Source organism: Athene cunicularia (genome assembly GCF_003259725.1).
Source record: "Athene cunicularia isolate RWA chromosome 3 unlocalized genomic scaffold, athCun1 chr3_part1, whole genome shotgun sequence".
NCBI classification, from domain to species: domain Eukaryota; kingdom Metazoa; phylum Chordata; class Aves; order Strigiformes; family Strigidae; genus Athene; species Athene cunicularia.
Genome location: NW_020799097.1, coordinates 63,181,271 through 63,205,435, shown reverse-complemented (window position 1 = coordinate 63,205,435; position 24,165 = coordinate 63,181,271). Strand labels below are relative to the sequence as shown.

The following is a 24,165-nucleotide window of genomic DNA, read 5'->3' as shown; positions in this document are numbered from 1 at the left end:
TGGGGGGGGGGGGGGTGTGCAGTGAAGGAAGTTACTACTTGTTCAGATTTTCAAGAGCTTTTCCTGTTAATGAACTAAAATAATTTCATGAGGATATTGAATATACAGTGGAAGCAGATATCTTGTCAGGAGAGTTTTCAGTCCAATAAATGTGATTGGCTTCTGGTTACCAAAAAGAAAGCAATTAAAAAATATCCATTTATGGTTTGACATTTGAAGAATGGGGGAAAAAAATTAATAATTCTGTACATGTATGATAAGTAACTGATAGGCTAATTTATTGAGACTTTTATAAACACAAAGGAAAGAATGACACTTCTATTTGCTGTTAATTCCACAGGATTATACAGTTTTCACAAATGGAAGTCTTACAGAGCCAGAGGCTGGGGGACCAAGTTTATAAATACTAAGCTATGTATAGTAGCTATATATATTATATATCACTGTCTTCTGATTTAAGACTAGTAGACTGAAATATGATGAAAACTTCATATGGACAGTTTCCTACATTTACAGTGTTTTTAAGATATTGTTTGTAGATCTTTTCATACTTCTTTAAAAGGAGTTGGAGTAAAAGTGTTTGTTAAGACTTGGAAAAATTGTTGTAGCAGTGGTTTTCACTTTTAGTGTTTAAATTTAGGGTTATATTCGCTGACAGTGGTCAATATAACAAAAGCCATAATGAAGCAGAGGTAGTCCAGGGGATATAACTGGTGATGAAATCTCCCCTAAAATTGTTTCTACTGCTGTTAGACAACACTGACTGAATTATACACTTTTCAGGCAATTTTAATAATATTGTCAGCCTGCTTAAGTTTTCCTCCTTAGGATAGACAGCAGAGTACATCCTTGAATTTTTCAGGGGTTCTTTGGTTTTCTGGTATTGGTGTTTTTCAACAAGTCTTCTCACTTTTTTTTTTTTGAAGACAGGTTAGAGGAGAAAGAGCTTGCTGCTTTTACATAGGTGATGCACTAGGCATACAGTAGAAGTGCAGAATGACACAAACACCAAGTCTTGCCTGCCACTTGAATCTTTTTCCTTTTTCTTTTCTGTTCAATGCTTTCTGTGCTGAACCTTTGTAGAAATAGGCATATTTAATGCAAATATAAGCATCAAGCTATAACAGTAGCTTCCTCACTAAATACTGTACTGCTATCGTTAGTCATTTTGTAAGGACCTTGATGATGTAGGCTAATGTTTACACTTTAAAGGTTGATGTCTGAACTTTAACATGTGGGAAAGTCTGTCTCAGCTAAAGAAAAGTCTCCATGCCTTCTGCTCTCCATCGCATTGATTTCGGGGAATAAAAGAAGGGTGTAACCTTGAGTGATAAGAGCAAGCTGGTAGTAGGTGTGATTGTTTGTTTGTTTTAAATGACGGGTGGTTCACTGGCAGTATAAGAAGTCCCTCATGCCGCTATGGGTGCAGGACATGGGTGGAGATTGCTTTTGGTTTTTCTGCTGCTCATCTGGCTGGCTAAAGGTGAAGCCTTGCCTGCCAGTGTAGGTCAAACCTCTGCTAATCAGGGGAAATCCATTTTGTCTTGGTCAATTGATACAAGCCATGATCTCTTCACTCAGACTGAGCTTTCTTCCTTGGAGATAACTTGGATAGCATTAGAAAGACAGACCACTGCCCTCTCCACTGCAGAAATTAAAATGCAGTAACTGTGGTCACAGTATTTTACTGAGAAACACACACTTGTTGTCCTAGTGCATCAAAAATCTGTAGGAAACAGATGGCTGAAGTTTATGAAGATGACTCCCAGAGTTACTAGCTTGTTAGTTCATTTAACACCTTGCATTACCCTACTGCAACCTACTTTTATCATGGATAAGTGTGTTTTGTGTTTGTTATTGCAGCGCTGTTAACTCTCATCATTTTTGGTTCAAAGTGCTGACTTCTATCATGCTGAATGGAGTACTGGGATGGTGGAGAAAGATAAATTGTGAATTAGCCTGAAATTTCACGAGAGGGTCAGTCTGGCACACTGAGCTGTGATCAGTCTTTGATCCCTGTAAACACTTAGCACACTGATCTTTACTTGTTTAGCTCTTCCGGTTTATAGTATAATATTTTACCTGTTCTAGAAAAAAACATTGACTATTAGCTTTTCCTAATCTCTGTAGAAGGAAAACAGTAGGAAGAAAACAAATTTAAAAAACAATAGAGAAAGTGAATAGGGGAATCATCTATCAAAGTTTGGGACTGTATTCTTGTGAAGTCAAGTCTGTATAATAGTTGTTGTTGGTTTTTTTGGGTTTTTTTTTTTGTTTTTTTTTTAAAAAAAAAAAAAAGGCACCTTCTTCTTTACCTGACTTTTCATAGAAAACCTGTACCAAGTATTTTAATGCACCCTTTTCCCATTATGTTTTGTGTATATACACATGCAATCCAGCTCTGCGTGAAAATAGTTTTCAGATTACTTTCCATTTTAAACTCAACTGAATAACGTTTATTAAAAATTAACTTCAAAGATGTAAATTTGTCTTCCTCCCTGTTTTCAGCCCTGGCCTATTATGAAGCTTAACCCTTTCTTGTGGCAGATCTGCTCAGTCTCCATGGCCTGAATGTATCTAGGGCATTCTGCAGCAGCGCTAGCACACTGTGTGGCTATTTTTGGCAACTAGCTTTTGTCTGGCAGTGCTAAAGAAGGATGGCATATGCTCAGCGCTGTGCATGTGACTGATTTAAGGGTGAATGATATGGTTTGGTTTTTTTTTAAAAAAAAAGTGTATGTATTTATCACTGTTTTTAAAAAAGCTCTGTATAAATGTTACAACCCTTGTGAATTACATGCTTGACTGCATGAGTTTTCATTTTCCTTTTTTATGTAATTGTATGCTCAATGAACTATGCATTAGGAAGTGAATTAGCAAGTTAATTTACCCTACATGTTGCTGATAGAATAGCTTTTACCTCTTTGGGCTGTGTGATCTGAACTGCAATGTGAATGTATTAGAATACATAAACACTACTTTTTTGGTTGGGTTTTTTTTTTAAGAAAGATTGTTGCGCGGAGGTTAGCTTAACCTGTTTTCTACTTAGGTTTTTACTTCTGTATTACAGTATCAGTGAGGTGGGTTTGGACATGTTCTGAATGAGCTTGGTTTTGGTTTTGTGTGTGCTTTCCATACTTTGTGTTGTACCTCAGGGGGACCACTTGCAGAGCAAGTTACCAAGTCATCATCTGAACAAGGATGGTAAAATAAATTAATCTTTAGTATTCATAATCAAAGATCATGCTAATACTCTGAGTTTGCAACTCAAAGTATGCAGTGTTTAGTAATCTACTTCCCTAATATTCCATAAAACCTTGTTGCTTCAGGTGCACGGTTTCACAGGAGGAGCTCTAGAGCCTTTGTTACTATTTACATCAGAAAGTAGCCAAGTCCCCCAGCAAAAATTTGAGCCCATTCGTACCAGTTGTGAGGCAAAGGAGAATGTTTGCATCAGAACCAATAATTTGAGTAAGTGAGGTGCTTAAGAGTGGAGAATAGAAACGTTTTCATCTGCAAGTATAGATCCAAGTTGTGAGAGGCTAAGTGGCATTAGTGCTCCAGGGGTTATCATTGTTACAGGTATATGGGAAGGTGCTGGCAGGACCAGATGCTCAATTCTACTTTCCCAGGCTCCTTGGTCATATCATAGCCACAAGGCTGCTCTTCACATTGGAGCCCAGGTTTGACAGTGGTGACAGGGCCTTCTTAAGCTCATGTGGATTGGCCAGCATATGGAGTGGGTGGGAGCCCTTGTGTCACACATGAGTACAGTAGTCATTATGGTTTAACAAATGTTCATTGTAGAACCAGAGTGGTTATAAGCTGTTGGTATTGAAGTAGGAGGTCTAACAATGACATGATCTTTTTGGTGTGACAAAACTGATTTTAATTATTTTGTAACTAAATTTATAATGAGGAATTTCAGAAGATAATTATGTTTGGTCATATTACATAGATGTGTTTTATATCTTACAGTCCAAAGTAAAACATGACATAGAAAATGTGACACTGTAGCACAGGTATTTCTTAAAATCTGGATTGAATGCACTGTTAGCATTTTTTCTGAGGATGGGGAAAGTAGTAGTTGCTGTTAAGCTGCTAGTAACTGATATGCTGTAATATTGGGCAAAGCATTGACACTGACTGTATTGTGCTTGTTGAAAAGGCTCGTTTGTTATCAAGCCAACAGAAACATGTCAGAAATTACCTGATGTCCAAGAAATGCTAAAATGCCAAATAGTATACCCAATAATAATATCTTAGAAATACCTAAGAAAACAATCTGTCTATCTATATGTGAAAAAATCCTTTACTAAAATCAAGGTTGCACCTCAATTTAGTTTTTTCATCTTGAAATATATATTGGGGGTTTTTTAGTATTGCTGTAACTGGTCTTTGCACTAAGCTGTTTGAAAAGAAGGGGGTATTTTTAAACTATTGAAGGACTGTCAAAGGCAAACATGGAGGCTCCACTGTCCTGTTAACGTTTCATTTGAAGACAGGTTGGAGCTGGCTGACCAAGGCCTCCCTCCCAGGCAGTGTGTTTTGAAATAGGAAGTGGGGCAGTGTAGTAGACAGCTGCCAGCACCAATAACTGGTGGCTTGAGCTGCTTAACAGAGGCTAAGCCCAAATCTGTTGACGCAGAGCACAGGGAAGTGCTCAGCAAACTTCTCCCCCCTTTCTATCCTTGCATATAATCTCACGATGCTGTGGATGTGACAAATTCCATTTTGATCAGATGCTGGGCCAGAAATGGTGAGAGTGGGTCAGATTTGACCTCGAAAGGATATTTCGATGGCATGCGATTTTGACACTTTCTGAAGCTGCAGATTCTCCTTCTGTGACACCTCCTTTCTACTCCAGGTTTGCATAGTTGCTGGTCTGAATTTTTTAGTAGGATGGGAGACTGAAATCATGCATATGGGGTGATATGGATCATACTATGGATTCACAGTAGACCTCTGCAGTGCAAATGAGTGTACAGTACTGAATATAATGGATGAAATAGGTAAGCACCTCAATCTTCATATTTCTAGAAATAATCCTTTTAAATGCCTTTGCAATTAAAATTTGTAAATGGAAACCACTATTATCTCTAGGTGTGTTCACGTATTCTATTCTATTCTAAACACTATTCACGTAGTGAATATTCACGTATTCTATTCTATTCTAAAATATTCTAAATATTCATGTATTCTATTCTATTCTAAACACTATTCACGTAGTGTTTTACTTTTGTACTTCCGCTTTTGAATTAATTGTAAAGACTCTAACATGATTCAAGGGGTGGCAGAAGAGTAATCTGTGAGTACACTGGTCTTTTGATTTGATTTTTTTTTTTTTAATATCAAATTGAAGGTTTTGTCTTTCTTCAGCATCTATCATTAATAACTAATTCAATACTGATTGTTTTCCAAAACACTAGGTTTCTTACTTGACTTCTTGACTGTAAGTAGTCATACTCTTGATATATAGTATAATTATCTACTTGTTCACAATATCATTCAGTCTAATTAGTTTTAACTTCAAATTTGCAAGACTCATGGAAACGGAGGATGTTAATATGCAGAACAGGAAGGGGCCTGTTTGCCTGTAATGAAATCTTTTATATAAGCTAGGGACTGCAGTTGCTAAAACAGCTACAATGCAACAATCACAATTCCAAAAGCAGTAGCAACTTTGTTATTGGGATGTTTCCATTCCTTTATTCACCCTAGGCCAGACCACTGGAGGATGTTCTGCCTGAGGAGTTATTCCCCAAATGGGGAACTAACTGAGCTTTTTGTAACTCTTAATCTCTTTAGTTGTTCAATTTTGTACGTGCAGAGCATGAAAACAAGAGTAATATTTTTGTGTTTTCCCTTCTACCACAACTTAATTTATTTTCTGGTGACTAAAACCAGCAAAAATTATTTTTTAAAAAAAGAAATCTTTCTGATGAAGATACTTTTTTGCAGACTTTTTTGTCATTCAGCATGTCTGTTTTCCTCTTCAGTAGTTGCCTGCTGTGTTTACTCTGTAAACTTTGGGTTATGCCATGTGGGTTCTCCTTTTGGTTTGCTGTGAACTATCTCTGAAGTAATAAATGAATTGCTTTTTTCCTTTGCTATAAGTGCTAGTTAACATACCTGGAAGTAGCCTGCTGTTGACTAGTAGTTTGATGCTATCATGCTTTCTGTGTATAACACCTGCACCTGACCCTTATTTCCCCTTGTGGTGTTGGCAGCTCACAGTGCCTGTACAGAGATGTGGCTTTTCTTCATCTTCTGTATCCCAGCTGCCAGCTGCAGCAGTTTGTTTTGGGTTTTTTTACATTTGGTGTCAGGTGTGTCGGGCTTTAGAGCTAATATGGAGGGGTGGAAGCCAACATACATCTTGCAAACTGAGGGGTCAGCACCTCCAGATGTTGCCTTATGTTGTGGTGCCTGCCCTGGCACACAGCAGTGATCTGTAAGTGCTTGCCCACCTCTCGGTCCAATTCCAGAGAGCACAGCCCCAGCACAGGTTGCAGTCTGCTCTTATCACACAATTACGGGTCCTAGTAAGTGTTGCCTGATTTGATGTCTGCAAATTCCTTAAACCATGGCTGTCATACTGGAGTTGTTCTGAAAGTGAGTTGAGTGAAAGGTTATTTAATTTCCAAATCATGTTGCGAAGCTATGATAATGGGGTTTTTTGACTGTATCAGTTAAATGGGGCAAGTGAAACCTACTGCTCCTGGAAATAAAGGATTGCTAGCACTACTTGATGGCTTAGTACTGCACGTGCACACTTAACTATCTTCCCTGATAGTTAGAAGATTTTCTCCTTTTTTTATTCTTGAGTTTAGATTGCAAACTTTTTCTTTTGGGAGTGGAGGATTTAGGGAGGGGAAGCAAGGGGGTGCTGAGCTGTGGAGTAGTTGTGAGAGGAACAAGCAGTGGAAGTAAGCAGAGGACCACCTACCTCAGTTTAATTCCAAACATAATTAGGAACTTCAGATGTGAAAGTCTGTTGCTTTAATCTGTGGTATCACTGCCAAAATATTTGGAAATTGAATTATTCTAAAAGATTAATATTGGTTGCAAAAGCAGTGGAATTCTGCATCTATCAGATAATGTTGGAAGTAGAAATGGAAGTATAATAAGAGAAACATTATTGGAGGATGTGAACAGAGGTAGCATTACATTATAAGGCCTTGATTGCATGAATTGATAGAAAAAAGCAAACCTTTAGGCTGTTATAACTTATGTTGATATAATTTCTTTAATCGGTTATTTTTGAAAATAAACAAACATGATAGCATTATCAAATTAAACAGGAAATACTTATATTTTGAGGCTATTTTAGTATAAAAGAAGAATATACATTTGGTATTAAATTCTTTGGTATTTACAATGAGAAAATACAAAATGAGGTTTTTAGAATTCCCTTGCTGTTGTCCAGTGCTGTCATGCACTTGAAGGCAGTGTTAACAAAATCAGAGATGCTACAGTTTTTAAAGTGTATGTATAGTGACCAACATTCAATAATGGGAAACAAAAGCAGAGGCCAAGGCTTTGTAAAATGATGCAGGGGGAGGAGGAGGCTTGGAGTAGCTTTTGCATTCACAGTTTCTATGTGCATCTCCTAAGTACTTGTCTTCCCTGCCCCCCGGCCTAATTGCAAAGCAGCTCTTTATTAACAGAAAGATTACACTGAATAGGGGCAACTGAAGATACTGTTCCTATGAAATAGAATGTTTGGCACTTGAAATGACTATTAAAAACTGGGGGTCATGTAACAAAGTATAACTTCACTTGTGTCCATCCTGCTTGTGGTTAGGGAGGTGTGATATTACTAGGATGAGAAGCCCATCATACATCTTCAATAACTGAACTACCTATTTGATCAAATAGGAATGATAATGCTTCTTTCCTTTGGTCTCTTTTTTTAATCTACCAAAAGGTGTACAGATTCCTTGGTCAAAAAGAAAAAAAAAAAAAAATCTGTAGATCAGAATACAGACAGAGTACTCACAGAATTGCTGCTTGTTCTGCCTATGGAGATAGAATGGAAACAATTTTTTCTCATGTGTGCAGAGCAAGTCCAAGTTCAGACAGAAAGTAGATCTGTTTCAGGTATCTAAAGCAAAACAACCAAAATTGCTGGTTTTGTTTTTTTTTTTTTTTTCCTAAGCAGTAAATTATTTTAAATACTCATGTTGCCCAGTAACAAAACATCTTGGAAAAAGACATTTATTCACCTGCATGAAATAAATACACAGCTTTTTCTTTGAAAGCATGCAGTAAATGCATGAAGCAAAATAAGACTTCCAGATTTGGTAACAAATGTTCTTTGGAAAACTTCATCATTAAATTGTCAAAAAAAAAAAAAACCACACCAAAACCCACAAAGTTTTCAGTTATACCATTTTGGAAATTATAATTATGCTATTAATTGAAAGCCTGAGGATAGCTGAGCTTAGCTAAGGACTGTACGTTCTTCCTTTAGTCATGAAATACAAATGTGGAGATATTAATAAACAACTCCTACTTCTAATTTTGCAGTATTGTTTTGGGGTTTTTTTAAGATGTCAGAGGACATCAGTAGGCATGGCAAATTTACAGGGTCATGTAGCTTTGACTTTCAAAGGTGATATGTTTAACACAAGGTAACTGAAAAAGCATTTGAAATTACTTCCTGCTATTTTTAATGTGTAGCACTTAAAAAAAAAAATCCATATAATCCTCTTGAAACAGATGGCTACAGTGAGTTAAAATCCCACACTAGGATTTGGGCTTTTACCTGGTGCTGAAACCAATGTCATGACGCAGGGATGCATCATTGAATTTGGAGGTGAAAACCTATTTCAAAGCTGTGTTGTTTGGTTTTGTTTTGTTTTTTTTTTTTTAAAAAAAAATCAAGCAGCAGGGAACTGTGGTGTCCCTTTGGATGTTGACTTGTCTGTTAAGTTTTATTTCTTTTAGTTTGTATTGTATCATACCTTTTTCCAGGCTATGTTGGAATGTGTAAGTTGGTGTTGATTAACTAACTGTTTCAAACTTTCCTTCTGTCAAGGAAGAAAGATAGGAAGCTGATTTCTTTATCTTCAAATCCTGTGAATACTTGAGCTGCCTAACTGAAGGCAGGATTCAAAAAAGTTTTAACTGTATGTAAATAGAACCCAGGAATACTAACACTTTGGGGCACAGGGTTAAGGTGACGGAAAAGATGTTGATATCAGTCTTATATAGACTGAAGCATGCTTGTGTTTTGGGGTTTTGTTTGGGTTTTTTGGTTTTTTTTTTTGTTTTGGGGTTCTTTTTTTTTAGCAGGACAACTGGCTCTTTTATCTATAGAACTACAGTAGTGTCTCTAGAGATGGTAACAAAGCATTGGTGTTCTTGTCCAGATAACTGGAAATAATTTAATATAGCTGGTGATTAATGGAAGAAAGGCATACTATTTCAGTGTGCTTGTTTCCTGCACTTTTTTTAATCATAAAAAGAGGCAAATGAGTTGGTGCACGTTTAAGTTTTTACAGTTAAATCACTTGGTAGCTAAAATTTATCCCTGGTGCATTTCAGCAGTTAACTAGAGCTTAATTTGAGCCAACTAGATGCAGAAATAACAGTCTTTCCTCAAATTAGCATCTGAATAGCATCAAAAGGTATTTAAATTTATCAAATAGAAAAACCTGTTCTGACTCTTCTGCTATCTATTTATAAAATATATACATTTCAAGGGAATATACTGTGTTCAGCAGTGACAGGAAGAGTGCAGAGCAAGTATAGCCTCAGTGGGTACTGCCCAACTACTCTGAGGATGTACGTGCACCACTTATTCTCTGCTGTCAGTTCTCGAGTACTCAAGCATTTGGGCCTGCCTTCTCACTTAATTTTGTTACCACCTGCAGCACTCAAGGGGCTGAAATTATGTGAGTATTGACACAGAGAAATCTTAAGTAGCTTGGTAGGGTGTAAAAAAATTACCTGAACTGTGGAGTGATGAAGCCTGTTTTTTGGACACAGAATTTTAATGTGATGTCTTGAGATGCATTCCAAGCTTCCTTATGCTTCCCTAGTTATCATAACTCTGTAGGTCCTTCCTAACAAGTTGAAGGACAAAATGTATACTAGAATATAGAAGATTTTCAAGAGATGTCAGAGAGATTCTTCACTGAAAGCTGAAAAAGTCTTTCAAGCTGGTAGTTCACAGTATCTGGTGTTCCCAAGGCTCTTATTGCAAAGCCTACTTTAACATTCTTTGTTTATTGCTCTAATACCTGCAAATAGCACTTGGAAAAGAGCAAGCATATAAGTGACTAGCTTATTGATGACACACTAAACTTTGGTGTCTTCTTAGCAAGACCGTACAAATATGACAGGATGTCTTAGTATTCTGGGAGTGTTTGTTTCCTGATAAAATTTAGGATAACTGGGCAGTTCTTAAGAGGGACATGTAGGAGGTGAGAGCTGATACTGTAGATGTAGTAATTTAAGTGGAGTTTTTCTCAGTGGACTTCAGTGACAAGTCGCTGTTAGGCATGTCGGCACATGGCAGATTTAATCTTTAAAAATCTGGTGATGTGACAGTCAGATCTTTCGCCCCACTCTGCTCACTTTACTGAGAGAGCTTTTCAGCTTGGTGACGTGCCCCTATTCTCAATTTCTTAATGCTGCTTCAGCTAGGCTACTGCATTGAACTGCAGAGCAAGCAAAGAGCGCATTAAGAGGGATATTGGGACGGGGGAGTAGGAGGTTTGAATGTGTTACATCCATTAGGAATGTCCTGAACAAGAAGTATTGCTGCTGGGCCTGCCAGATGAGTAGTTCAGAAACTAGGTTATTACGAAATAGGTACTGTTGCAGCCACAGATTATTTGTGTGCTTTTAGCTGTGGAAAACACACTGTATTTGTGCTGAAGTGTGCAATTGTTTCGTGCCATGATAAATATATCTCTGCTGCTTTAATCTATACTTACAGAAAGGCAGAGGAGTACTGGTAGTCTTACAAGGACAGATTTGGAGGGGGCATTCTGCTAGCTTTGCCAAATTAAATCATAACCAAATCTTTCCCTCAGCTGTACCAAACACAACTGTAGCTCTTAGTCTTGCAGACGTTAATACCCTGAATGCATACATGAAAGCAAAGATGATAATTCTGTAGGACTACAGCCCACCAAAATGATACACCTAACATGACATGTAAACAAGACTGTGATACTCCAAGTGGTCTTAGGCCCTTTCTGTATTTTCTGCAGCTTTCACACAGGGGCCAAGTGAGACCTGGTCCCCCAAGCCTTGCAGCCAGTGTTAGTAAGCTCTTTTTGCTTAATGAAGCTGTGACCTCAGACTCCCAGGGGCTTGCAAACTTGTGCATTATGTAGAGCTTTCTGTGTACTAGTCTGACCTCGTTCAGTTTGTCAGCCTGGAGTGGGTGGTGTACCCGTGACTTATGAAGCCTTTTCCTCTGTCCTGGAAAAAAACCATTCTACCAATTCTGTCTAGTTATGGTGAAATATCTCTTTCCTCACTGCTTTAGCCTCCCAGTTGGCTAATACAATGGCCACAGAACTTCTCCGGGCTTGTGTGGTGTAGAATGTGTATTAGCATCCATATCTACCCTTTTTTTTTTGGTTAAAAACTGATATTCCTGTCTCCTGGGCATGGAGAAGGATGTGAAAAGGGTGAGGACAGGAAACAGCAAAAATAAATTTGAACTTGACTTTTCCTCTTCCTAAGCCTGAGCTCTGCTTTCTACTTGTTTTTCCCTAAGAAAGGCTTTCTCTCACCATGTGGTGACTGGGCCCAGGGCTCCACATGCTAATGCAGAGGGATTGCATGATTTCCTTTCCCTTCTCCAACTCTTAATTAACATTTACATTGCTTAATCTACACATCTCTGCCTGCCTGCATGCCTTCTCTTGTTACAGACTCTGAAATAAGTGATTTAAGAATTTGATAATTATATACCTTGAAAAATTCATTTATGTAATCATCTTGCTAGATTCGAAGCTTGCTTTCTCTTGTTAGTTTTGTGAAAAGTCCGAATATGGGCAAAACTAGGAATGGATTCAGTGGGATTTAGGGGATTCTATTGGAGATTACTGGAGCTGAAACCTCTTGACAGTAAATTTTTTCTACTTGTGGAAACAAGGAGGATGACTTTGGAGTGGGAGAATGAAATATTTCTTGTTTATTGGTTGAAATTTCTAGATTTTCTGATTTAACTCAGTGTTGCCTTATTCTGTTCTTGCTGGGTTTCATCTTCAGCAAGTCCACAATCGGCATAACATGAAGTGCTTCTGGAAAACACGCACACTGAAGTTTTGCCTGCACTTTAATACTAAACAAATACAGTAATAATGTAACAAAGTCATGTCATAGAAGGCATTGAAATTGTATTTCTAGAATGTAATCTCAGATTAAACCACTTTGGGATGTTTGCTTCTATTTTTTACATCTTTGGCCTCATACCCAGCAGTATACTAGCAATGACTGTTGGCAGTATTGCATAGATGCAGTTGGACATCTCTTCTTCACAGACAAAATTGTAAAGGCAAGTACACTATTGCAGGTGGTTTTGTGAAGACCAGGAAAAAAAAAAATCAACAACAAAAGGCCCCAACCACAGATGAGAGAGCTGCCAACTGTTATGTAAATGTAGAGAAATCCTTGGAAATCTGCACTAAGATGTCTACTTTTTTAATATGCCATTAAGCGCTTATCTTTGTGGAGGGAGGCCCACATAAAGCTTTTTCTCCATCTTTGGAGTTAGTAGTTCAGCAACTGTTTCTCAGCTGGTCCATTTAAGCCTGAGTGCATGTAGTGAAAAGAACTCTTTCTTGGTTTGTGTGTGGTTCATTGAACAAGGTGGCTGCTTAAAAACAGGAGTGTTTAGTATTGTATGTCAGGTCACCCTTTGCTTTTACCCCAAGTGACCTTTCAGCTCTGCAGAAGGGAACACATACAGCAATTAATCAGCCCACGCTTATTACTTCAGGTCACTTGCATGGCTTAGACAAAAGGAGGGAAAGGAATATAAATGCAAATATTTTCAACCATTTGCTTTTAAGGATAGGATGGAACATGACAACCTGGGATGCCTGCTGTGTTACAATGAGTTTTGGTGGTGTGTTGCCTTTTGGCGGTGTTGAATTAAATGCAGTTGGCTGGTTGGCCACCTCTTAGCAGAAACAGCCAGAGACACCTCTGGCTGCTGCAGCTGTAGGGGAAGAAGCTGTCATATCTTCATGGTGGGATTAGAGGCATCCTGAGGTAGGGGGTGGGATGGGATATCTTGGGCACTTCTTTGTATCCAGAAGGTTTTGTGGTAGGAATTGTTAATAGTTAATGATCCATGGAACACAGTGAGCTTCAGATTTCACCAGGCATGCAGAGTGTTAAAAAACATACAGGATACTTCTGAAAGCAGTTTTATGAATAAATATGAAAAACATACATGTTACATTATAGTTGATTGTCCAGCATTTCATGTGCTTAGAAAGATAAGCTCTCACAAGACTTGTTTTAAAAGTGTTTCAGGGGGAAAAATGGTAACTGGTCCTATAGTAGCACTTAGACACTAGTTAATTTGGGACATATTCAAGACTTTCTGGATGATATTACTGAAATTGAAGAGGCATTTTCTTTCCATTCAGCTACTATAGTTCCTTGGGATTCGTAAATCTCAGAGGAGTCTATGGTTGTTATCTGACTGTCCCTGTGACTTGCTTTTACATTCTTGTTTTGTCAGACAGACCTAGAATAAGAGTCTGTTCTGTGGCAGTTGTGGATTCTCGACAGCTCAGATCCAGCTCTGATGAAGAGTCTGAATGTGCTTGAGTTTATGCATAGTGGTCACTTGGCTTCAAGAAGGGCCACAGATCTAAACTTAAGTATAGGAGGAAGTGCTTGAAGGGTAGGAGCTTTGACTGCTGCAAGAAGTAGTTAACATATGCAAATATATAAGCTATTTAGCTTCCTACTGAATATTGTATAGCCTGACTCACACATAGTGGCGCTGCATGATGCATGAACTGCTTGGAGTACAGTGTCCTTCTCCCAGGTTGCTTACAGTCTCTTAATCATTACAATATCTAATCCCAGATTAGATGTTGAGGAAGAACAAAGTTTCCAAAACCAGTCATACTGTGCATTAGCTCCTGATTACATCACTCACTAGCATGTCTTTAAGAGATTTCCTTGGAACATCCATAGAAGCTTATTGTTCTAGCACACGTCTGAGAGCATCGCAGACAAATTTGTGTCACCTAATTATAACGTTAATTTTTCCAAGGGAAAGATCATGTAAACTCCTAGAATGTTTTTTATTTTTCAGTATTATGTATCACAAATAATAATATTCACTGTCATATGTAACTCGGCATACTACCTGAATTCTTCCAAATAGGGAATTGAGAAGTGGTCTGGTGTTGTGGTTTGACCCCAGCTGGCAATTAAGCACCACACAGCTGCTTGCTCAGTCCCCCCACCCAGTGGAATGGGGAAGAGAATCAGGAAAAAAAAAAAAAAGTGAAACTCATGGGTTGAGATAAAGACAGTTTAATAGGACAGAAAAAGAAGGGAAAATAATAGAAGAATATACAAAACAAGTGATGCGCAACACAATTGCGCACCACCCACTGACTGCCCAGCTGATCCCCAAGCCAAGGTGCCCCTGTGAGCCAACTCCCCCCAGTTTATATACTGGGCATGACATCATATGGTTTGAAATACCCCTTCGGGTCATTTGGGTCAGCTGTTCTTGTGTGTCTCCTCATCACTTCTTGCGTACACCCAGCATCTGCTGGCAGGGCAGTATGAAAAGCTGAAAAGTCCTTGACTTAGTATAAACACTGCTTAGCAACAACTAAACCATCAGTGCGTTATCAACATTATTCCCCTCCTAAATCCAAAACACAGCACTATACCAGCTACTCTGAAGAAAAATTACTTTTTTCCAGATGAAACCAGGACATCTGCACTCTTCACTAGAAATTCTGTTCTTTTGAGGTGGTATGATAATGTTTTGCTCTTAATAATATATTACTTTATGCCAGTAAACACTAAGCACAGCTATGGGAAGAAGAATGAAGTAATGCACATCCTGCAAGTGGAAACAAATTGCATAAATTTAGCAAAGTCTAATTGAATAGGTCTAGTTTTCTACCAAAATTTAAATAATCTTATTAATTTCTGGTAAGCCAGGAAACAAGCTGGATAGCCTTAATTCATATTATTATTTCATTTAATTTTTAACAGAGATCAGGGAGACTTATTCAGGAAAAAAGGTCTCCAAATTAATTCCCAACTCAGGATCAAATCTCACTGGTTTGTGAGACTGTTAGTGTCATCAAAATAAATTCAAATGTAAAGAAAATTTTTATATAGGATGCAAATTAATCTGTTTTCTCCCTGCAATCTCAAATTAAATTAATATTACCCATTTATAGTTGCTTCCTAATCCAGATGTAGCACTACCAGGAGGTTTAACTGGTATGGCTAAATTTAGACAGCTCTCAATTTGCAGGTTAGGAGGAGATGACAGCTAGGACTGCTGACTGCTAATTAGGCAGGTACAAGTATCAGTTCACTGTGACATTCATTAGTGTTCGTTGCATGTATTTTGAAAATGCATGGTTTTGGCGTTGTTTTTTGTTGTTTTGTTTGTTGTTTTTTGGAACTTCAAAAATGAAGGGTAATTCAGCCCTTTCTCTCTGGTTTAGCATGGTGCCACTGATGTGGCCCTATCTGGAATAAGGTGCTGTTGTTCAAGGTGGTGTAGAAGTGCCCAGCAGAGATCTCTGTGTCCAAAGATATGACAGATTTTAAAGCTGGGTGAATATTCAACAATTGACAAAGGATTGCATTTCTTTTGATAAATAATTTAAAAAGTAGTCTGTTGGAGAGCTGCGGTGGTTAGCATACTTTGTATTCTTTACAGGCAGCACAATTCCAGTCAAAAATAGTCTGTACTGTGTGAGAGCACTGAAAAGAATTATAATTTAGCAAGGAAGGCCTCTGCTTTGTCTTACTGTGGCTACAACCAGTTCCTCAGTCACTTGTTTCCTGAGACCTCACTGAAGATCACAAGCTTGTTTTTAATGTTAACAATTCATATTTAGCTTTACAGTAATGTTAGACCAAGAAGTCAGAAGACCTTGCGTATCTGCTGCTTTATTTGTTTTCATAATATATTTTTCTGCTTTCTAGGCCCTGAAATAAAACTGTTCCTGATCCCATCCTAACCTACTTGAAAACAAAGCTATTTAAAAGGAATGATACCAGTTTTCCTACTCATCTGACATGATCCAGGCTTGTGAAGCTGAATATGGACAGCAGACTAAACACCTAGCATGTGAAGGAATCCACCCCAGGCTTGTTGTCAGGCTGTGCATAGCGTGAGGCTTGTCAGTTGAAGAGCCCTGAGATGCATTTCAGGTCTAAATTTACTGGGTGAAGAGGAAAAAATAGGGTGGACAGGTAAAGAGGTTGTGCTCTATATAAAGGAATGTCTTGAATAATTGGAGTTTTGCCTTGGGCAGGTGACAAGCCAGTAGAGATCTTATAAGTAAGGAACACAGATGATGCTGTAGTCAGTGCCTGCTGTAGACCTCCTGATTAAGAAGGGGGAGCTGATGCTAGTGCCTTTAGGCAGATAGAGAGAGCCTCATGGTCACAGGCTGTAGTACTCATGGGTGTCTTTTAACCACTTTCCTGGAAGAGCAATGCTGCTGGGTGCTAGAAACCAGGAAATGAGTTCAATACATTTCAAAACGATTCTTGATGTGGGTGGGCAATGAACTGACATGCGGACATGCTCTGCTGGACCTGCTACTCACAGATATGAACTGATGGATGATGTAAAAGTGGAGGGCACCTTTAAACTGCTGTCTTGCAAACCTTGGTTTTGCAGAGTGTTTGTCTCTAGTTGCATCAGCTTCTGGCACTGATGGTCTATTAAAAGCAAGAGAAATGCTTGTTGGAAGTAAAAAGTGCTGACAAGGTTGGTTTGGTGTTTGGTTTTTTAATTGCAAAGCTGGCACAGTAGTAGGTAAGCACTAATGAAAATAAGTTAGCTGGCACTTCAGTTTTTGGAACTCATGTTTTAAAGAATCTTGAACAGAAACAGAGTGCATCTTGTTATTATCTCTATTGTATAGTTGTGATATGAATCCTAATTGTTCAGAGCATGGACCAGTTGCCTGACTGTGCTGATCAAGGGGTTTTGGGGCAAGGTGATCCCTCTTATACAGCAGTATACTGTGTTACTGTTTAAAAGTGATCGACTTGAAACATCTGTTGTGTGAATGAAGACAAACCAGAAAGGTAGTTGTGCACTATATTGTTTTAGTTACATTCCATAGAGCTTCATTCTTTTTGTAGCCTGGAACCTCGCTCTCATGTGGAAAATAGAGCACTCTTATAGGTGAAATGGATGAGACATGAGGTTACCAAGAAGGTATGTTGTGAGATAAAGTGGTAACATATGATGTATGCTCTGGAAGAAATAATTTTTTACTCGCAGCACAAGTGTCCAAGACTGGTTGGATAGTACAACAGGTATGCATACAGAAATTGGAGTTTGGTTGAAAGATAGGCAAGTACAGGATATAAGCAACTACAACCTGATGGCCATCTGGACCAACAGGAAGATAAGGACTGTGTAAGTAGATTTATGGAGCACGGTTGTGAGGGAACTAATGCTCTTCTCTTAAGTGAAACTCGACAGAGCAAATGGTCCTAGCCTTGGTTCACTGTGGAAGACTGGGAGAATGATGAAAAGCACTAATACCGTGGTCTGGAGCTCTTTGCAGTTGGTGAGACTCCATTAATTATAAAAGCCTTGTCTGAGATTCTAGTGGGTGTCTGCTAGTGTTTAATCTCGGTGAGTTGGTCATTTTGAGTCTGTATTATAGTCCCTTGTGATGAAAACTAGTTTTATGAAGGATTGAAGCAGGCTTGAAGTCTCCTCAAATCAAAAAGGCAAGGCTTGAAGAATAGCCTTGTAAGTAAGGCCATTTGCATCATTAAAAATAATTTCCACCAGTACAATACAGGGAACCCAGGAAGCAGTTAGTACCTGGCCTGATGTCAGCAGTAATTGATTTATATGGCCCCAAGTTTTGTGTAACCAAACATGGTGTCTGTCTCCCATATAAGCAAAGACTTTATACTATTTATGCAAGCCAGAAAATTATCTGTGTGGGGATACTGATGGCAATCTGTGGGAACCATTGCATTGTTGATATGGAGCCAGTTCCATTCAGTGGTTACACACAGGAAAACTTAATGGCTCCAGCTGTCTCTGTGAGCAAAGAGGAGAGCTGGTGGACAGCACTGGAGTGACTTGCCTGAAGGTGAAGCAGTCTTGAGGACTTTTCCATCCCCACCTTTCCTATTAAGGGCAAAGAGGGGAAGCCTGGTCACCATGTCTGAAGTTACTGGACCTGTTACCACTGGTTACCAGGCATCAGTACAGGCTGCCTGGGCTTTCAGAAATATGACTCAAACATGCTGAACAATGCATTGCTGTGTGGAGTCAAATACCATGATTCCAGCATTACGTTGCTCATCTCTTTTTTTTTTTTTTTTTTTTTTTTTTTTTTCATCATTTATGTAATGTATATATTTTTATATGATGCTTCTTTTTCTCTGAGCTGAAGTGGAGTCTTTAATGCGTATTACAGAAATAGAATGGATTTTGAAGTATTGTGGTGACATACTTAAGTCACAACACTCGGCACCAAGACCCCCTTCTACAAAAAGTTATAGAGGTATACATGGTACACTATAGTTTAGTTTAGCAATCCTTGTAAAACATTTATAGGCAGGGACCTTACTATGTAAAACATAGTTAACATGTTCTCATTGTTTCTGGGGGTGAATTCAAACACCCTTCATGAAATTAAATGTTTAGCTCTGCTGTCAGAGAGAGTGGTATTTCATTTTTGTTGCTACCAGTCTGTCATGGTTAGGCTGCTGCAATGAAGTATGTGGCTTAGAGGTCAAATTCTGTTTTTTCCATCCACAATAAAGAGGAAGCCATTGTGAATTAGAGCTGTAATTCCATGAAGCATTTCAGTGATGTTGTAGTAAAATAACCCCAAGTGAGAATTTTATCCTTTACATGCTTGCTTTGAATTTTACAAGGCAGATGGCAAATAATTAAGGTTGCATAACATTTCCCATTAGAAGAACCTTGTTTCAGTCTCTTTATAACTTTGCTAGATTTAAATGGTTTGGCTTCTGTTTCTCTTTTGCCAGGTTCTCTCCCTTATATTTTTTATTTTGTTCACCTTCAGCAAATGGACCAACTGCTGAAGAATGAGACATGAGAAAAGAATGGGGATGTTTGCTTCTTGAAAAAAATCTTAATATTGGTCTCATAGGGGTGGCTTAAGGATACCATGCTTTAAAGGAAAGATTTGAAACTGGGAACAGTATGCATTTGGTTTTAGAGCTACGCCACCTCCTGTCCCTGTGAAAAACCATCCAAGTTAGCCACATATAAAGTCACAGTTAGCTCATGCCTCATAGGAATGCATTCAACATTTGGGTGCTATATTGATGTTCATTTTTTTTGGCAGAACTGAGGCAGCAGCAGCCTTTCCTCTCAAATGCTTTGGGCTCATCAGTGTTCGCATGATTCACTATCCCCATGGAATAAGCGAGCATGCTCCTCCCCGGAGCTCCAGGGGCTGAGTGGGACTTTCTTTCCCTGACTGCTTCCAGTCTCTGCAGGTTGCTTTGGCACCAGGCACGCAGACTACTAGCATAGAGGCTTCCTCTCCTCCCGTGCTGCCCAGGTACCTGCTGCTGGGTGTGCAGGAAAAGTGATCCGATACCACTAGAGAGAGGTGGGGAGGAGGAGGAAGAGGTGTTTGGGTTGGAACAATGCTAGCCAGAAAACTGCAAGGGTACAAAGTAGAAAGGCAGGAGAGAGTTGCAGAGTAGCAGGTTCAGGAACAAGAGCAGGAGTTTGAGGCAATGCCTGAGAAGGCATGGAGTGGGGTGTAAGATCAGGAGAGGAGCAAAGGATGCAGTTCATTATGGGAAGAGGAGTGGGAATGCAGTTGGTGGAAAACATTGGCAGAACATGTTGTTCTCTCCATCTAGTGGCAGGGTTTTAAATCTGCCAAATCAATTTCTGTTATCCCAGAGGATACATCATCGAGATTTTCTGAACTGATTTGATAATGGGGTGGGAGTGGGGGTTAGTGGTATGTAAAGTTACCTATTTTTTTATGCTTGTATATTTTTAATTTTAGGTGACTGATACATGTCAGTACATAATGCAAGCTGCTTCTTGTTAACTTTTAAGATTCCAAGTTCAAGCACTGAAGAGTTAGGTAATCTCAGAGGGAAACTTGCTCATGCAACTTGGTTTAATATTAGCCTATGCGTGTACCTACTATTAAATAATTAGGCACATGATAGTGCTCTTGGAAGTTAATAGCCCTCCCATCAGTAAGGCTAAACAACTGTGAATGAAGTCAGGTTTTGTTCAATCTCAGCGCATTGCCTACCTAAAGTTGTGAAGATACAGTTTAATGTCAGCTTCATTGCAACATTTTTCTAGGCCACTGTCTAAAAATCTTCTGGGATTTGAAACAGTTTGTTACTAGTTACTAGAAACATTAGTCCAAATACAAAGATTTGTGCAAGTCTTAACATCAAGAATGAGAGGCATTTGTTGCAAAATACTTAACACTTAGGGGTTTTGGTTTAAAGTAACTTCTAGGTTTGTTTTTTATTCTTGAATACTTAAAACAGTGTTTATCTAGATTTCTTTTGATTACAGCATGATGCAGTGCTCAGATGTTTTACATTACATATTCTGTCATGTCATCCTTATAAAACAATAAAAAATTAGATCTGAAGAACAAAGCAACAAGTTTAACGCTTACCCTGTTCTTTGTTCCGTCTGTTAGGCACAATCCAACCAGCACCATGGTGGATTTTCCCCAGGTAATTAAGGCATCAAATACAATGATAATAATACTTTGTAATACCCTCTTTGAGTTGGTGCATAGAGAGACTACCTGGGTATATCAATAAAAGCAATGGGATGAGGTAAGATTTGGTTGTTATTGCTTCTGTTAGGAAAGTAGACTAAGAAATATTGGGTTTAATTTATTTTCTGTAGCAACCCATTCTTACATGTTATTTCTCTAGAAGACTTAATTTTCAGGGGTTGTTAAAGCTTGAATACAGCTGGATCCTCTCAGACTGGTTTTGAAATAATGAAATGTGCTTAAATAAGAGCTAGTCAGTCAGAGACAAAAGATTTCCCTGAAAACTGGAGGGGAAAAAAGTGAAATTTATGTCTCCAGAGGCTAAGAGCTGCAAATTATGGCAGTCAGGTAATGCAATCACCAAGATGGCTAACAAGCAAGTGCTTTGAAAACCAGTGACACCAGTGCTTAAGGAACTAAAAGAAAGCCTGCATGGACTTGAAATGATTTGACAGCTCTTTATACATCACAAAAACATATAGTACTGAACTTAGGGCAAATATTTGTGCTACCGAAAGAGTAGTCTGTGACTGCCTCTAGGAGAAATCAACTACTTACGGAGATTCTATGGTGAAATAAGCTTTGCTTTTCAAAAAAGCTTTATGCGTGGTGGGGGAGGGGGTGTGGGTGTGTGGGGGTGTGTGGGGGGGTGTGTGTGTGCAGAAGCATATAAAGAGAAGCTTCACTTTTTAATGGTGTAACACTCTGCCTAAGGTCCCAGAAAGGACCTGGGGAAAAAAATATACTTTGGTTTTGCTAGCATACCTGAAGTGATGAATTGTTTGTATAACATGAAGGCCAAAGAGCTCTTGTAACCATTTGATGTATTAATATTAAAAAGACTGTAAAAGTAATTGTTAGCGTTATTTAAAGATTGTGCATGAGTATCTTCCTGGTCAAATATATGACTTTGCCTTTCTAAACACATATTAATTTATATAGTTTTTCCAAAGACCCAGAGCTCAGAAATAATTAAGGTTGTTTATGCAGCCTCAGTTCTGTGTATGCAGTGTTGTAATTAGCTATTAGTTTGCTGCCCTTATGTGAAGAAATACCTTACTCCTCAGGAAGTCCTGTTTCCTGGCAGCTGGATAGAGGTAAAGAACTGGTCCCTGAATTGAAAATAGAATTTTGCAGTTTCCTGTGATGTTCACTTTGAAAGATAAGGTAAATGGTGTCTTGAGAATTCAGTTGAGCTCTTGGCTGGTAGTGGCTGTGTTTGTCTTGTGTATCCTTAAATATGACAGTGTAGGCCTGGCACGGTTTTTATTTTTGACAGTGACTGACGTGATTAAGCATAAGTCATCCAATAGAAATATATATTCTTAGGTCAGTGTTTCAGCATTGTGCCCTGCTCAGCAATGGTAGGAAATGCCTTTTGCTTTGCTGTTTCTGAATATTGCATTTTGTGCCACATTAAATGCTTGTTTTATATAGCTTACAGTAATATGATGTATGTTGTATATAAAAAACAGGAGAATAATTAGGAAATGGAGTGTTGCACTTGCTCTAAGTGATCACAGCATCCCTTCTAGTGAGGTAGAGGCAGTCTAGCAGAAAACTGCTTGTTTTCCTCCGGCAAGTGTAGTCTTGATTAGACTAATGGCTTGAATGTGTGCATCCAAGAACTTAACTGCTAAATAACAGCACGCAGTCTTTGTAGTTTTAACCATTTCAGAAATAATTGTCTGCACAGAGTAGGTTATATAAGCAAAGCCTGGCTTCTGTGAATCTTACTGCTGTCTTTAGTTGAGAGGTGGTTGTTGCTATAGTGACTGGCAGGCATTGTTTATGTTTTATTTTTCTAAGGCTGGATGGAAGACTCAGAACATCTCTGCAAAATTTGTGAACTGCAGAGCTTTGCCCAGGAAACTACAGCAGTGAAACAGTTACCTACATTACTTTTATTGGTCCCACTAACTTGTAAGTGGTCTAGAATTTACCTCTCTCTGGAAAAGAAATCCCCGCAGATGTCCTAAGCCTAAATCTAAGTGGCCTAGTGTGGTGTTGTGTGAAGGCAATTAATTAGGTACCAGGAGCAGTGTAGCTATCTCAGTGTAATTCTTAACTTGCCTTATCAGCCTGTTGTTGACAAGACTCTCCTACTTTCAGTAGCTGAGTTAGCTTGGGGTGCTGAGTCAGGAGACGAAACCCACATGACAATGAACTTTTTCCTTAGTAAACAAGGTCATGGTACTTCATTATTTAAGAAGCTGCATCTTCTATAGCTTCTATAGCCTGTTATAGTCAATTTTACTGCATGCTCCTTTGTATGGAGCACTCAAGGCCTTACACTGTTAGTGTTAAGCAATACCACTACTATTAATTTTTTCCCCACATCTTCCCTTCTTGTGTTTTGAACATCCTTATTTTTACTGATTATTTGGTAAGATCTCACTAAAGGCAGTTGTCAGGGCCTATGTAGAGCAGTTTCTTTGGGAGTAAACCACTTTTAAGTCTTAACTCACTTGATTGTTTTTTGAAAAATGTATTTCTGTTATTACTGACTGTAAGATGAAAACAGCTGCTAAATCTATAGGCTAGGTTGAAGTTACCCTGTTTTTCTTCTTGTGATGGGCCCCCATTTATTCTCTCACAAATTAGGTAATTCAAGTTTCTCTTGCAATGCAATTTTCTTCATGGAAGCAATAGGATGAGACTGAAGATGATTTAAAGCAATTATGGGATGAAGGCCAGAAGTCCACTTAGTTCAGTGGATAACAGTGATTCTGAATTTAAAGTAATTGAAAGCAGAGATGGGGAAATGTTGGATAATGGCAATCTCTTCAGCTTTATTGTAGGTGTCTTTTAATAGGGATAGGAAGTGAGGGAATTGTCCTTCATGTGGCAGACTAGTAACTTGGAATCCAGTGAGAGCTGCTGTACTGCTGGTAGAAGCTTTGTGGAAAGAAAGTGATTGGGGGTACCCAGAAGGCCAGAGAGCTGGTCAGTGTGTCCTAAAAGTAATGCAGTGGGAGAGCTGTGTTGTAGGTCTTAACTTGCATAGCTGTGTAAGGTGACAGTGCAGAGTAACCTAACTAGAAATAAGGCTTTGATGGGAATAGTCCTATTTTTAAACTTTTTTCCTGCTTACAAAGTTCGTATCACTTTAATTTTGGACACTTGCAGCCTTGTTTTTTTTTTTTGGGGGGGGGGGGGGGGGGGGGGGGGGGGGGGG

The 24,165-nt window shown here is 38.7% G+C and overlaps 1 protein-coding gene across 8 annotated transcripts in view; it reads left to right on the top strand.

Annotated features, from left to right (window-relative positions):
• Positions 1 to 24,165, top strand: part of MAP7 (microtubule associated protein 7) — a 107,058-nt gene that overhangs the window by 18,576 nt on the left and 64,317 nt on the right. The window contains exon 1 of one of the 8 annotated variants that reach the window (XM_026844239.1): positions 4,655 to 5,012. The exons of 6 other annotated variants lie outside the window; for them this stretch is intronic. In XM_026844239.1, the coding sequence (XP_026700040.1) occupies positions 5,000 to 5,012 (13 nt within the window). In that variant the 5' untranslated portion in view covers positions 4,655 to 4,999. Of the gene's footprint in view, positions 1 to 4,654; positions 5,013 to 6,402; positions 6,455 to 24,165 lie in introns of those variants that run through there. One more of the 8 variants, XM_026844236.1, reaches the window with a different exon arrangement.